The 15,132-nt window shown below is 48.0% G+C and overlaps 6 protein-coding genes across 6 annotated transcripts; 3 read left to right on the forward strand and 3 right to left on the reverse strand.

Annotated features, from left to right (window-relative positions):
* Positions 1–1,325: 1,325 nt before the first annotated feature.
* LY89DRAFT_473415 (uncharacterized protein) lies at positions 1,326–2,483 on the reverse strand. Its single transcript, XM_018207784.1, has one exon. The coding sequence runs from the start codon at positions 2,388–2,390 to the stop codon at positions 1,404–1,406; it is 987 nt and encodes a 328-aa protein (XP_018074540.1). The 5' UTR covers positions 2,391–2,483; the 3' UTR covers positions 1,326–1,403.
* Positions 2,484–3,263: 780 nt separating this feature from the next.
* LY89DRAFT_641751 (subtilisin-like protein) lies at positions 3,264–5,937 on the forward strand (the record flags this gene model as incomplete). Its single annotated transcript, XM_018211727.1, has 12 exons — positions 3,264–3,478; positions 3,527–3,787; positions 3,836–4,361; positions 4,445–4,474; positions 4,525–4,567; positions 4,616–4,689; positions 4,735–4,814; positions 4,861–5,001; positions 5,054–5,308; positions 5,385–5,478; positions 5,528–5,714; positions 5,767–5,937. The coding sequence occupies 12 exons, from the start codon at positions 3,264–3,266 to the stop codon at positions 5,814–5,816; spliced, it is 1,956 nt and encodes a 651-aa protein (XP_018074541.1). The 3' UTR covers positions 5,817–5,937.
* Positions 5,881–7,697, reverse strand: LY89DRAFT_612348 (uncharacterized protein). Its single transcript, XM_018210614.1, has 3 exons — positions 7,372–7,697; positions 6,787–7,308; positions 5,881–6,731 (listed from the first exon to the last, which is right to left on the reverse strand). Exons 1-3 carry the CDS (start codon positions 7,464–7,466, stop codon positions 6,320–6,322), a joined length of 1,029 nt encoding a protein of 342 aa, XP_018074542.1. The 5' UTR covers positions 7,467–7,697; the 3' UTR covers positions 5,881–6,319.
* Positions 7,698–8,269: 572 nt separating this feature from the next.
* LY89DRAFT_780023 (uncharacterized protein) lies at positions 8,270–9,711 on the forward strand (the record flags this gene model as incomplete). The annotated part of the gene is made up of 3 exons (XM_018222351.1): positions 8,270–8,365; positions 8,452–9,183; positions 9,238–9,711. The coding sequence occupies 3 exons, from the start codon at positions 8,270–8,272 to the stop codon at positions 9,709–9,711; spliced, it is 1,302 nt and encodes a 433-aa protein (XP_018074543.1).
* Positions 9,712–9,913: 202 nt separating this feature from the next.
* Positions 9,914–10,710, reverse strand: LY89DRAFT_549666 (uncharacterized protein; the record flags this gene model as incomplete). The annotated part of the gene is made up of 2 exons (XM_018208288.1): positions 9,914–10,124; positions 10,187–10,710. Coding segments are annotated over 2 exons (735 nt in total), but the record flags the coding sequence as incomplete, so codon positions are not given.
* A 2,214-nt stretch (positions 10,711–12,924) lies between these two features.
* LY89DRAFT_473593 (uncharacterized protein) lies at positions 12,925–14,502 on the forward strand. The gene is made up of 2 exons (XM_018207789.1): positions 12,925–13,290; positions 13,401–14,502. Exons 1-2 carry the CDS (start codon positions 13,166–13,168, stop codon positions 14,482–14,484), a joined length of 1,209 nt encoding a protein of 402 aa, XP_018074545.1. The 5' UTR covers positions 12,925–13,165; the 3' UTR covers positions 14,485–14,502.
* The last annotated feature ends 630 nt before the right edge of the window (positions 14,503–15,132 follow it).

Raw genomic sequence — 15,132 nt, forward strand, 5'->3', positions numbered from 1 at the left:
TAATTTACCGAATCAAAAGCTCTATTTATCGATCCCATATCAAAGACGACAACTATACTTTATAGTACAAGCATCAATGAACCCACTCAGATGTCAAAGATAGAAAAAACACAAGAATGCTTACTACTAGACTTCAAGATCTTCCAATCAGCTTCAAGCAGCATTCAGATAGACTTCTAGCTCATCCTTGCATCTTCTATTGTATGGTACAACCGTTTCAAAGTTGAAGTGATGGATTCAAACATAGTGGTGAATCCGGAAATCTAGGGCTCCACCTTTATCTCAAATTGATCTTGAAGAAATAAGGACTTCCGTTCAATATCTCCTCATCGCACAATCTTGACTTCTTTTCCAAAGACGAGCTTTCGCAGTGCTGAATCACAGCACTCGCTCTTTACAATAGCGCACTATTTATACACTTGATTTTGCCAACTTTCAAATATTCCGAAGAGGTCTTCTCAAGGACGATGCAATGGATGTCACTTAATTCATTGCACAGATTGAGCTGGAGGAGCGCAACGAAGCAGTGATCACCGAGAAGCTGCAGGCCTATTACTATGCGGAACTATCGCTTGGTGATTCTCGAGCAAAGATGTTGGTTAATACCAGCAGGATCACCAAATTAGAGCGAAAGATGCGCGTGGCTTACTTACGGGGCAAGTCTTGCCCCTATCCTCTAACTTCTGAATACGGGCTGATTTTCACAATCACAGAATCAGAAAACGCCAGAAAGAAGAAGTACAATGATAGAAATGGTGTCGAGGGCATGTTTTCTTGTCCCTCAATCCTGAAAGGATCGCGCTGACGTTCAATTTCTAGAATCTGGTGAGGTATTCAGTAGCAAGAAGATGGGTACACACTATCAGGACTCGCTGAACCTGAAGCGGGACAAGCTGATATCTGAGACAGGAGATGCAATTCCAAAAATCGAACCTATCGAGGGTCGTAGCTATATTCAATCGTATGCCAAGCTCCGAGAACGCGAGAAAGCAGAGGCCATAGATCAAGAAGCAGCTCGACAACGCAATGCAGTATTCACAGACTGCAGAAATGCCCAGCAGAAGCGGTACGAGGACAGGAAGGCATTTGTCAAGAGCTTCATTGATAGCATCGCCGAAGATATGTACTTGTACCCAGAGCTGTTGGATGTTGCAATCAAGGTTAGTTGGCCCACTAGGACGGCTGTCAAAATAGCTGCTAATCTTGGACGTTATAGTACGATGCTTTCGGTTGGGGGATCTGAGTAAGAGCGAAGATTGTACAGAAGATGTTGTGGGTTAGGTGTTGAGTAAAAACTTCTGCAGAAATGCCGCACACGTTGCGATGAGGTTGTGGTAAAAGAGAGGCGGAGGAAGGCCTGCGGGGCAGTTGTACCAAGGCTTGTAGGAAACCTAGAATTGATGTCAAAGTCTGGCACTATCAATCCAGACATAACTGCTTTTCCAGGCAATGAATCCTCCCAAGCCGCGCATCACAGCCTCGCTCCCTGCGTTTCCGTCATAGACATCAGAATGCACCCATCCACTCTTCCCATCATACCCCATGTCGGAGAAGTCTCCATTGTTCAGTCGACTCAGCAATTCCCTGCCTATGATGCTAGAAATTCCTCTGCCCCTGAAGTCGGGGAGAACATACAAGGTTGCAAACGACCCATCAATTCCAACATAGCCCCAAGCAATCAACTTATCGTTGGGATCTAGAACTCCGACGCTTGGAAGGAGCTTATACGTGGAAGGTTGCCGAGGAATGGAAGATGTGGATATGACAATGTCCAGTTGGTCATCTGGAACCCGTGTGATTGTGTATCCTTCTGATAACGCCTTCTCAGATGCGGGGGAGATGGTGGATGTGTTTACCAGCCAGCAATTCCAGTGACTTTGGCGTGGCACTGCGTTACTCGGATTCCCGATTGCCACAAGTGTTGAAGTCAGATGCTCATGCAGGCAAGCAAACTTCAGAATCGGTGAGAATGGCCACCCCGGAGCTTCTGGTATTGACGATTCTTTGAGAAAACGGACAGCGGCATTCATATGCATTGTCAGGGATTCTTGTTGGGATGCCGTCAATGGCTTGGTGGTGCTGTTCAACGAATTGAACGTCCATATCTGGGATTCTTCATGTCGAGAGCGATCTGCAAACAAAATCGTGAAGATCTTTGGTATGGTTGTTGTCCCGGGCGAGAATGTTGCAGCGAAAAGACAATGTCTTGAGGGGAGATTATGCGGTGCTTTCATGCGGTTGTAAAGAGGGTTGCTGTATGGAAGGTACGGGTGCAGAGTAGGAAGAAAGCTTTGCAATGCATCATGCTGTGGCCAGCTGAAGTACTTGATCGGTCCCTCTTCCTTATTCAGGGACAGGTCGAGACCAGCGGTTGAGATAGGTACATCCATGGTGCAGGTAGCCGTTCGTGACACAACTCTGTACCTGTTGAAAGTTCGAAATGCTATGCACTAGATATCAATCAGGCCAAGGAAAATGGAAATCCACCGATTATATATAAGGGATAAGAAAGTTAAAGATGGGACTGTGAGTCACTTGTCTCTTTGAAAAAATTCTCCGAGAACCATGAGTGCAGAATGGTGATGCCGCCATTGCACGCAAGTTTTCAGAGAATAGTCAATCTATGTGACATCTCAACTCTTCTCTTCTCTTGTGTACCTCTCGGCAATGGCAAGCGTCTCTTGATGAAGTGTTCAAATGCAAATTGTTCATGCGCAATTTGCTCATGTTTCTTCATTTCTTCGATTTTTAGGAGTCACTTACGTCGGCAGCACAGACCGCAGATTGGTCGATGCGCGGAACTGCACAACTACCAAACAATACCGTCGTCCTTGGTAATGCTGTACCTGACCGGCAAACGGAACGGATCTACATCCACGATGAAGGGGAACCTCTCAATCTTCTCAATACGAGCAGCTGCAAGTGCTGTGTAGCAATTTCCTAAGCAGTGAGCCGCTATTGTCGTACTTGTACTTACCTTTTTTTTGGAGTTTCCTCACTTGCCAGAAGCGTTCAGTTACACCACAACTTATTGTTGAGGCTCTTCACTATGACAGACTTTCTCCTTTCTCCTCTTCCAAGATAACCATCAAGGCACGTGGCATACATGAGGTAACATGGCACATGGCTCAACGGCTGCCAGTTGTGCTCGTGTGCCCCGAAGAGTCCAACGGCTTCTTGACAGTACTTCAAAATGGACGCTTTCTGCCAATCTCTCATTTTTCCCACTCCTATCTTGATTTCTTCAAATTCTACTTCTCATCATGCGTTTCTTGAACTTGGGCTTAGTTTTCGGCTTTGCTGCAATAGCTTCAGCTGCCGCTATTCCCCATACCCATGCGGTGCACGAAAAGCGGGACACTGCAGTTGCAAAAAAATGGGAGAAGAGAGGGAGACTTTCCGCCAATGCTCGTCTTCCCATGAGAATTGGATTGAAGCAGAGAAACCTGCATCTTGGACATGATCTTCTTATGGATATGTATGTCCAATCGTGAATTTCATCGAACTCTCTGCTAACCTGACGTAGATCTGATCCCAGCTCCCCCAATTACTCCAAACACTGGACGTCGGAGGAGGTCATTGAGATGTTTGCCCCTGAACAGAAAACAGTCGATGCCGTACGAGCTTGGTTGATTGACTCGGGGATCGCTCCTCAGCGTCTTACCCACTCTGACAATAAAGGTTGGCTTGCTTTTGATGCCACCACCGAAGAAGCTGAAACACTTCTTCTCACCGAATATCATCTCTATGAACATGTAGATGGCCAGACTACGGCTGCTTGTGAGAGGTACCAAAGTTCAATTGTCTGTTTGATGTCACACTGACGTTCGTCTAGCTACCACGTCCCAAAATATATTCAAGAACACTTGGATTACATCACGCCCGGTATCAAGCTATCTGCACCAAGCAAGCGTTCAGTGAAGGCTCGCTCTGCTAGCAATAGGATCCACAGTTCTATCCCATTCCAGAGGGCTACAGATATCTCGACTAATGACGACCTTTCTCAATGCTACAATGCCCTAACCCCTGCTTGCCTCAGAGCTCTGTACGGATTTCCGGAAACGCCTGAGTATCCAGGTGGTCAGGCACGCACCGACAACTCTCTTGGGATCTTCGAAGAAGGCGACTTTTATGATCAGGCTGATCTCGACACCTTTTTCGCAAATTTCACACCGTATATTCCTCAAGGAACGCATCCAGTGCCTGCCTTCATTGATGGAGCACAGGCGCCCGTGCCCCAGTATGATGCTGGACCAGAGTCTGACTTAGATCTCCAGCTGTCGTATCCCATCATCTACCCCCAGAACGTAACGTTATTTCAGACAGATGATTTGTATAGCGCATATACGTCTCGCGGCTTTGTGAGTGACATTCTTGTCCGGGGAGACCGAGACTATTGTGTACATTACGCGCTGTCCTAAGCATATTACTAACTGCTCCACAGCTTAACACGTTCTTGGACGCAATTGATGGAGTAAATTGACAGCTATTCCTACGGTGACCGAGACTAATTTACTATAATAGTCATACTGTACATACTCAGCCTTCGGCGAGACTGGTAATGATCGTATGCTCCCAATTGATCCCGTTAAAACCTCGACTAAAGATAATTAAGCTATTGATCCGGTCTATCCTGACACAGTCTGGTCCGGGGGGTATAAAGGCCAATTGATGTGTGGTGTCTACGAAGTACGTTGTATGAGAGATTTTGAATCATCCGCTCATGACAGGTAGCCAACTAATGTCATATCGGTCTCATACGGCGGCTCGGAAGCTGACTGGCCAACATACTACCAGCAAAGACAGTGTAACGAGTAAGACTTGATCTAAAAATATGCTCTGCATGCTCATATAACCTAGATACATGAAATTGGGTCTTCAAGGAACTTCTATCTTCTTTGCATCTGGAGACGCCGGTGTGGCTGGTCGATATGGGGATGGTAACGTCGATGGCTGCCTTGGAACTTACGGACAAATCTTCAGTCCAGGATTTCCCACCAGGTAAGTAAATCTCTGTTCCCAATTTCATTACTAACACAATGACTCTCTCCAGTTGTCCTTATGTGACGAGCGTTGGCGCCACGCAAATAAATCCAAACAGCACCGTCTACGAACCCGAGAGTGTAGCCGACTATCCAGATTGGGGATATTCGTCTGGTGGTGGTTTCAGTAATATTTACCCTGTTCCTTCCTACCAGCATTCAGCGGTCTATGACTACCTTCAAAGACATGACCCTGGCTACAAATACTACCGTGGGAATGTGAGCTTGGCGACAACAGATGGGCTTTACAACCGCAGTGGCCGTGGGTAAGTTCTCGCCTCTTCAATGTCACACTTTAAGTGCTAGTCCAGAGCATAATTAATCATGCTCATGAACAAACAGGTATCCTGATGTATCAGCAAATGGATGGAACCTTGCCGTTGTTATTGGCGGCGAGACCGGGGTAGAAGGAGGAACCAGTGCTGCTACTCCCATCGTAAGTAGGAATCTTTCTTGACAGGAAGCCTCGTACTAATTCGTTGTAGTGGGCCTCCCTCATCAACAGAATCAACGAGCAACGTCTCAACATCGGCAAGAAGACCCTAGGCTTTTTGAACCCAGCCTTGTATGCCAATCCACATGTGCTGAACGACATCACGACTGGATCGAACCCAGGCTGTGCAACGAAAGGATTTCCAGCTGCGACAGGCTGGGACCCAGCTACGGGACTTGGTGAGTATTCGTTTTTGTCGTAATAGGGAATGGGAGGCTTACTGAAGAATAGGAACTCCTAACTATCCGAAGATGCTTGACTACTTCTTGAGCTTGCCGTAAACGAGATAAGGGCAATCAAGTAGAAAAGAAGAAAGTCCGTCTTGGTGGGAATGACCTGATGAATGGGAGGTTCTTTTGATTCTAAGCAGCTTGACTGGAGATAATCTAAATTGACAGTAACGAAATGAATGTCCTTGAACCTCAGATCAGCTTGGATTTCCTTCAGAATGTTTTCTACCATGCCTGATATGCTTGATGACATGAAGCCTCCGGAAAGATTGATAGTGATATCCCAAATATAATCAAGTATGCACAAACAAACACCTTAAAACACAGCAAATTGAATGAACATGGCCATGGATTTGTTGTGTATCTTCTACCGAACCCCTTTTCCAATTGAGCATCAAAATCCGGACACCCCCAGACGCCAGACCAGACCACGAAAATCACCATCCCCAGATATCTCCTATTTGCGTATCTCCAATGCATGCATAGAAATCGGCGAACTGGGAACGCTAAAATTACAGAACAGATGATCTCCCAATATCGAGACCGTCAGATCTTTACTCTCTGCCTCCTCCCTTCCTCTCTCCAACGATTTCACCCTGCTTGTTGTCGCCTTCACATCTTTCTCGTTCCAGCTTCATGGGCATGATCATCGAGAGTTCTGGGCAGTATTCGAAATTCTCCTTTCTCCTTTGGGGGTCCTTCCATACGTCGTCTGCGAGATTCTCTCCGCCGTCTCGGACGTGGTATCCCATGGGCTTCTCATGCCATACTGATTCGACCGAGAAATGATCTTCTTGCTGTCCATTCGCTATCTTCGCTCCTGGTAGAACCGTAAGTCGTTTCCCGAACCATTCATCCTCTGGCTCTGTATCGTTATATCGTGCTTGGAAGTTCAATATTTGTCTGACTGCTGATATTCTGCGTAAGGAGAGTCCTCCGTTTCCAGCGAACCGGTCCGTTGCGGATCTGTGAGTATATCATTAGCATGCGGCAAAAGGCAGAATATGGTTTTTACACTGACCTCGGAGCTCCCGCCCAGCTGTAGTGCAGCCAGTCATTTAAGCTATCGTCTGATCTGGCACACATTATGCTATCGGACTCGAATTTCAACAACCACTCGGCTTCTGGCATGAATTCATCATAAAATCGCAGATCCGTGAGCAACCTGTAGACGCCCTCTTTGCTCTCGATCGACCAGGGCTTTGGCAGGACCACCAGATCCAGTTTCCCATTTGCTTCCTGGTACTGGGTTGCAAAGCTTCTGGAGACGCTGATGACGCTCTTATTCGAGCCGATGAACATGAATCTCCAGTCCGGAGGAACCACGGAAATCATGTGCAGGATCTGGGGAACAAGATGCGGGAGCGGGCGAGGCTCGATCATGAGGGCGACTTTCGAGGCATTGAATTGGGATTTCGGGTCGTATTTTGGGTGCCAGTCGACTTTGACGGCGGGCAAATGTTCGATGGCATCATTGTACCTTTCTCTTCCTAGGTCGAGGACCGTTTGCTTATATCTTGGTAACAGGCTCGCAATTGTCCATCTGTAGTTGAAGAATCGCATATCAGCTCACATTCTTTGGGGGTGAGGATAGTCGGCGACTCACGTCAATATTAACGATACCACCACGAGTATTCTCGCTCTGTTAATGACAAATATGCCAGTGCCCGGAGAGCTGGAGCCAGCATGTAAGGTCGACATTGTCTCCGCGACCTGGAGCACTCCCTCCTTCGAAATTCGAGTTCTGCGATCGCGATGGATGGCGGCGGCGCTGTGCCACGCAGTTCCGAGATTGACGGGAGGTGTCGAGGGAAATTCCTAAGGCTTCGCGATATTATTTGCTTGTTCGTGGAGATGGCACATAATGGCCTCTGCAATAAGTTGCAGTGCAAACACTCACTTCCGACGATGGAGCAAAAATAAAGTGACAAGGGAAAGGGAAGAGAGTAATTGAATTGTTCCGAAACTGAGAGTTTCGATCTCGTACCGGTATTACGACGACTGGGTGTAGACTTTCTGGCCAAGCAATCGCGCTGACTGCGGCCCCCTAACCCTGTCAAAAAGTGCGGCTGGAGGCTTCGGTGGCCTGTTGAAACACGTCACGATATTCGGGATGATTACCGTAATCTGATATTAAGCGAGGGCTTTCTATTTTGACACCTGTGGAGACTTTAAAGAAGCCCCCCCACGGATGGATCTGGCCTGGGTTGCTCCACATTCCCCTTTCAGGTAAGGAGAGGGAACGATCAGCCACATGTCTAACTGTGAATCACAGATAGTCGACGTGAGCAATGTTAAAGTTCTAGTAGTCTTTATTTTTGTTTGTCTATTCTAGCTTGCTGCACAATGCTCACTCGTAGGTCTTTGAGAAGACAGGAATGAATGATACAAGTCTAGGTAATATCTGTATTTGTGTCAGAACATGTGTTGAAAGTTCAACAATAACCACAATTTTCTATTGTCTTGTCTCTTCTGCACTTCCTTTTTGGCACTGTTCTTTTCCAATGGCCGATTTCGCTTCTGGTGTTATTTCCAATATCAGGTTCTTGGTTCCCGCCTTGCTTCTGATTCTCCTCTGTACCTTGACCGTTAATTTCATTGTAAGACCTATTCCTTCTTCTCTGCTTCGATTTGCTTCTTATATCTCAATACTTTGACTCTTTCGACCCCCTTTAACACTCGCCAGTCTCTCACCTCCCAACACGAAAACGTCCCCAACTCCAGTGGAAATGAGTTCACCACCCACGCACCAGCCCTCAACTCATCTTCTACCCAACCACAACCCCTCTCAGCCGCAAACCAACTCCATCATCCCCCAGATTTGCTATCCTCCCAGAGACCCTTAGACGAAATCGACCCCCCTCGACCCCTCACCCACCAACAGCTAGTCAACCTGGCGACCGGTGGCCCTCGCCGCAAGGAAATCGAACCAGCAAAGGCCAAAATCCCACTCATAACATACGTCTACACCGAATCCCCATCCTCCTACGCCAACCTCAAATTCTTCCTCCAGCACGGCCTCTACATTGACGCCCATTTCATCTTCGTGCTGAACGGGAAACTGGATAAGAAAGATGACCAGAACGCGGGAGGGAAGTACGATTACGAGACCATATGGCCGAAGGACATAGGTAATGTGCGCGTGCTGGAGCGCGAGAAAGGGACGTGTTTTGAGCTCGGTACGCATGCCGAGATTCTGAACATGGAAGGAGGGTCGGAACAGCGAGGGAGGACAAGTCTTGAATCAGGGAAACTAAGGAAACTGGAATCGAGGGACGAGGCGAAGAAGAGCAAATTGATGGAGCGGTATGAGAGGTTTATACTGCTGAGTAGTAAGGCGAAGGGACCGTTCGTGCCGAAGTGGAGTAAGGATTGTTGGAGCGATGTTTATCTGGGGAAGGTCAACCACAAAGTTAAAGTATGTCTTGCCTGCTATTGTTCGATGCAAGAAGAGGGCTGATGTCAAGAATAGCTAGTAGCAGCAACATCTACCTGTGCTTCTACTAACAAACCACACATCGAGTCTCTAATCTGGGCAACCGATTCCGACGGTCTCGCTGCGCTTCTAGACCCTGAAGCTATGGGGGAATGCTTTAAGTCTGAAAAGGATCAAGAAGCAGCTGAGATCCGCACTACGGTTTTCTTGCTCGAAGATATGAAGTATGAGGTTGATGTTATGTCAGGAGACACCAAATGCGGTGGTAAGAGAAGAGAAGAGGGGAAGCAGCCTTATGGGAATGGGACAGCGATGGAGAAAGGAAGTGTGCATCCGTTTGAGACGATGTTCGTGCGGAGTACCGGTGGGAGTAAAGAGGAGGATAAGCTGGTGGAGTCTTTAAGTGAGGCGCAGGGTGAGAGGAAGTATAGCAGTTTCGATGTTTGTGCAAAGAAAGCAGAACTCGATATTCATTCAGAGCCCACCAGGCACCAGCAGGAAGAAGAATGAAAATTATGATCTTGGAGTGAAGTCGATGCGGATCTCATTGCCAAAATGAGTGAGTTAGTGATCTTTACAGCAAGATATATTGCATTATCCAGTACACCCAGACGCAAATAACAACACAAAAAACCACCCCCAAAATGCCCCATCTAATTCTCCATAACTCCAGCACAATGCATGCATGTGTAACACCACTCTACGTATCCTTGATATGTTCCTCGCTACAAAGTTGGTACTCCGGACACCACTTATCCAAACTCAACATCTGCTCTTTCAGCCACCTATGCACCTGATGCACACCCAACGGATGCGGGTAATCGATCGTCTCGACGCTGAATGTTCGCGCCACTTCCATGCTGGGAAGTTCTATGGAAAGTTCATCTCCTGTGGAATCGCCTGTTTTTTGGAGTTTCAACATCCTATAATTGGTTAATTTAGTTGCTCTGCATATGGCAAACGTTAAAAAAGACGAGAAACGTACCTATCATAATACCATTGATCCTCAAACCTCACATCCTTTGTCTTCGTCTTCTCCCAGTCCCACTCTTCCAGGATCCTCATAATTGTACTCCTCTTTCTCAAACTCAATCCACCATTATATCCCTTGCCCAACCCGGCAGCAATCGGCGCCCCCACAAAATCATACTGGAAATAATCATCGACGCTCCTGGCGGCATTCGCGCACAGCATACTATCACTCTGGAAAATCAGAATATGCTCCGCTGGTGCCAGGTCTTCCCACAACCACTTCTTCGTCATAAACGCATTGACTGAATCTGAGTTCGTGAAAAGAACTTCTTGTGGCAGCATCCGCACCTGGACTATTCCCATCCTCAGGTACCGGGCCAGGGCCGCGGAAGATGAAAATTGCCCTACTGATTCCGGAGAGGTATATATGAGAATCGGCCATGTCGGACCGAGGACACTGCTGAAATGTAGAATGAGAGGGACGAGATTGGTTCGGAATCGAGTCTCGACTATTACGGCCGCTTTGGTAGTTACGTTGCCACTGAAGATGTTTTCGGCGAGGATGGTCCCCTCTTTAGGTTTGTCTTTCCATTTATCGCCTCGTTGACCAGTTGGTACAGGTTCTTCCTCCGAAGTTGCTGTGGGTATAGCTTCTGATACTGGGACTTTGGTCACTACTTGGTTGGACTGGTAGACGCTGATGAGAGTGTGTTGAGGATAGCATAACTTGACTATCCATATAAAGACGAGGGATAAGAAGGCTGCGAGGAAGATATGGCGGGACCTGCGCCGGCGCTCGTCAACGGTACTGAGTGCCATGGTCAGCGACCGGCGACAGTCTGGTGGGTTGAGGATGTGGTCGATGCCTGCTGAGAAATGTTCAGAGGAATGTATATTCCGCCATCCAACCCAGTACGTCCCCGAGAACCGTCAAAGATCGAGGATTCAGACAGCTATCGACAGACCTCCCAAAGTTCTCGAAATCGTGGTTACAGGGAGATAACAAGCCACCGGCAGGCGTATGGACGGAATTTCAGAACAGGACGTGAGGGCACGTGAAAATTGTCCAAGAATGTAGAAATGGCTACTTTGGGCGTATACTGACCTAGTCAGGAAGCAGCTACGGAGGTCTCAGAGGTCAAGACTGCGTAAAAAAAAGGAAATATTGAAGAAGTAGAAACGCTCAACTTAGGAGAAAAGAGAGAGTTCATCTAAAGATGCAAACCTGATCTTGCAGATCGTAAGAAAAAGGGAAAATCATAGCATCTGCTGTCCAAGTTCCATCTCCACAGTGGGCCACAAGTGGTAGTGGAAGTCGCAGATGTGCAAGTCTCGATGGAAGAAGCTTGACATTGGTGAAGGTCTAGAGTGTATCTAGTATCGCGGCATTGTTTCAGCACATCAGAAAGTTTGATGGGGCCGAGAAGTCCCATTTTTGGTTTGGGACGACGCGTACCCGAGAAAATCTCCACAGCTAGAATCCCTGCGAATGAAATGTCGACGAGTTCTTGGACGAGATCTGAGGAAACTTCCGCCAGCTGTCTGATTTTGAAGTATTGAATGCCTCTTGGCGTTGGCTTTAGGCGATCTGAGAAAAGGGGGAGTAGAAACTGGCGAGACATGAGCGAGAAATGAGGATCGCAAAGGGATGTTAACTTAACGGGGAATGTTATACCCTTTGAGGCTCCGCGCGTGTTTCCACGAATCTGGAGACGTGGAAATCTGGAAGAAAGGAGACGAGCTGAAATGACGAATCAGACAGGCCAACGTAGACATGCCTCAGCCGAATCCCTGTTGGCCTAGGCATTTACTTAAGCTTTTGATAAATACACCCCAGCCCTACTCGCCATATTTAACCCCTTTCTGGCTATTCTCCCACGTGGGATGTCTGAGGGCAGGAAACCGACAAACCGTGTTCAGATCTTCTGTCTTTCCAGGCGTCTGGCTTCAGCGCAGCATGAATTCTCAATTCTCAGGCTATATTCGGGGTGAGGCTTGCTGAACCTTTCCCCCATTGAGTTTCAATGCGCCTTCGATATAATCTACTCACTCTGCGACTGGCGGCAGGCCCGAATGGTGATAGGCGGGAAATCTGATGGTCATCCATCGACTTTGTGCAGCTGCGGAGATGCAGCCGGAGACCTGTAATATAATTGAGCAGGTAAAATATGACAACGATTGTCCGTCACCACTGCAGCGAGTGACATGCACACGTTACAGACATGAGATGAGGGATGGAAGATGGAAGATGGAATGAAATGAAATCAGGTGTGTGCTCGTGTGTATCGTGTAAGTTGATCAAACGAAAATAAGCATCTCAGCTCAGCGCTGTGCTAGAGGCCCCTGTCGTCGCTACCAACCAGGTTAGGGGGGAGCTAGCGAAATCTGCTTCAGCAGCTTCTTGGGCCCCGCTAGAAGCGATGGGGAGTCGAGATGTCACCACAACCCTGAAAATCATACTGCTCACTGCTCTGATTCAAAAAGGCGACAAACTTCTGTTTTTCGAGGTGAACAAATCCCATTTACTGTACTAATTTGGCCGACGTAATTTACGAATAGAGTTTTTTCAGCAGTAATCACAGTTATACGAGGACGGCACGATACCGTATTATTCATACGCTGACAGCCTCGATCCGTCATCCTTTGGCCTTGCAGATCTCCGCCTAGCTCCCATCCTTCCACTGCAATTACAAGGTTCTTTACGGGGGGCAGGACACCCTACAGTATCAAGCCCTATTTCCAGCACCCAAAAGCCTGAAAACTGTCGCTAAGTATCAAGCCCAAAGTTCAAACCTCAGGCCGCGTCAGCCACAGGCAGTAAAGCTAAACCTCAGCACTCAAGTCTCCATCCAAGTGACAAACGAGAATTGGTGGTCACGCCCCTTTCATTGTTTCGTCGACCACGACTTGGATTTCGACAGGACCTTGAATTGTCTGTTCGTCTCATCCATATCAGCGACGCTCGACGAGGAGCGAGAAGCAGGCAGTCAGCATGGCGTCTGCGGCGAGTGATATGACCATTGACGATGCGTGGGAATATACGAAGAGTGCCGTGTTGGCAGCATGGTCGAAGACGACGCGGCGGATGCGCGCTGCAGGCGCTGTATTAATATTTGTGTAAGTTGTGTCTGCTATACTTTTCAACCGTCTTCTCCAGTTTTAAATTGCAATTGTCACGATGGAGAACGAAACGCAGAAGAGCGAACAGCAAGCTGACGTCCTCAAAGCATCATGTCATTCCTCCTCTTCCGCCCCTCCATACCCACCATCCCTCATCTCCCAAAAGCACCCAGCATCCACCTAGAATACGGCAATGCGCCAGCCGAATCGCCCTACAACGTCTCCAAAGTCGCCCTCCTAATCGAGAACCGGAAGAACCCCATCCTCGCTCCTCTGATGCTCCATTTCATGTCCGTCGTGCCCCCCGACTGGCGATTCCGCTTCATGGGCTCCGACGAATCCGTCGAGTACCTAAACCAGAGTCGAGCGATCAGAAACCACGTCGCGAGCGGGAAGCTGGATTTGACATACATCCCCGCGAACATGACGACGGGATCTCAAGAGGAGATCTCCCGGTTCTTGACGACGCTCTGGCTTTATGAGACGGTGCTGCAGCCTGCGGAGTGGCTGCTGGTTTTCCAGACGGATAGTATGCTCTGTGCGAATTCGAGACAGAGTCTGAATAATTGGCTGGACTACGATTGGGTCGGCGCACCGTGGAACCCCAATGGGCGATTTGGAGGGAATGGAGGGTTGAGTTTGAGGCGGGTGAGTAAGATTGTGGATGTTTTGAGGAACCAGCAACGGATCCCGAATACGGAGCCGGAGGATGTGTGGCTCACGGATCGATTGGGACATCGACCGGATGCGAAGCTCGCCAACGGGACGGTGAGCTTGACGTTCAGCGGCGAGATGTATGGTGGTGAAGGGGAGAAGGTGGGGGGCAAGAAGAAGAAGCCTAATTCTGATCCTACGAAAGCTGGGGAACTGATCAAGGGCATTGATGATTGGAGAGATGGGTTCTATGAGCCGATGGGATACCACACTGGTGGATCCGGACGGACGCTGCATGGGGGTATCTGGGGAACGCCAGAGATGAGGAAACATATCTGGGGATACTGCCCAGAGGTGAAGATGATGCTTGAGATGGACGCAGCGAAGTTTGTCCCAGGAGATTGTCACAACAACTGGAAGAGGATGGAGGAGGGATGGGATGGGATGTACGGGAACATGGGATCGAGTGAGGGCCAGACGGAGTGGATCGATGGAGAGGAATATCCTATGTTACCAGCTGGGCTGATGCCTTGGTAGACTCGAATCGTTGTTTGTTTGTTTTCTGCATTGCATTTACTCGGTGCACACCATATTCTCTGGCAAAACTTGACACCAAAACTTCACAAAATCTTGGGTCATTTCAAAGACCATGTCAAGCATAGTAGGGTAACGAAAGCGGGCGGAGGGGCGGGCGTTAGGTTGTTCAGTGTTCATTCTACCATATACATTGTTCACTAAAGGTGTAAGGAGTTCTAAGGGTTGGCATATGATAGGGATTACGCAGAGGATTACCCTTATGAGTTGAGAAACAGAAGCAGGGTAATTGTCCATCCCCATGAAGAATTCCAAGACAATCTAGATCATTTTCGTGTATCGTGATGCCTGTACTACTGATCTGTTACAAGCGACATCTGGATGTCTGAGAAGGTGATACAGCGGCACCTACTGCGTAATTGCTTGGCTAGAATCAGGGGGTTCCTTGGCATAACCTCAATGTCTCAACAATTGAAAAGAAATAAGATCAACATTCCAGACATTCCTAAAGGCTCCGTGGTGGAAATTGATTTGAGTCTCTCATATTCCGGTCTCCCAAATCTCTAGAAAAACGAACCCCTTGCTTCCTCTTGAATACCGTAACGCCCTGCAAATTTAACTAACAAAATGTTTGATGATTTTACAACCGGG

The sequence above is a fragment of the Mollisia scopiformis genome (genome assembly GCF_001500285.1).
Source record: "Mollisia scopiformis unplaced genomic scaffold LY89scaffold_7, whole genome shotgun sequence".
Lineage (NCBI taxonomy): Eukaryota > Fungi > Ascomycota > Leotiomycetes > Helotiales > Mollisiaceae > Mollisia > Mollisia scopiformis.

Bases quoted from the DNA above. Each gene is read 5' to 3' on its own strand.
- LY89DRAFT_473415 (XM_018207784.1), bottom strand. From the start codon at position 2,390: ATGGATGTACCTATCTCAACCGCTGGTCTCGACCTGTCCCTGAATAAG.
- LY89DRAFT_612348 (XM_018210614.1), bottom strand. From the start codon at position 7,466: ATGTCGACCTTACATGCTGGCTCCAGCTCTCCGGGCACTGGCATATTT. The intron at 7,309-7,371 runs GTGAGTCGCCGA...CTTCAACTACAG, and splicing joins GTGGTATCGTTAATATTGAC to ATGGACAATTGCGAGCCTGT. The intron at 6,732-6,786 runs GTCAGTGTAAAA...ATATACTCACAG, and splicing joins AGCTGGGCGGGAGCTCCGAG to ATCCGCAACGGACCGGTTCG.
- LY89DRAFT_473593 (XM_018207789.1), top strand. From the start codon at position 13,166: ATGGCGTCTGCGGCGAGTGATATGACCATTGACGATGCGTGGGAATAT. The intron at 13,291-13,400 runs GTAAGTTGTGTC...ACGTCCTCAAAG, and splicing joins GGCGCTGTATTAATATTTGT to CATCATGTCATTCCTCCTCT.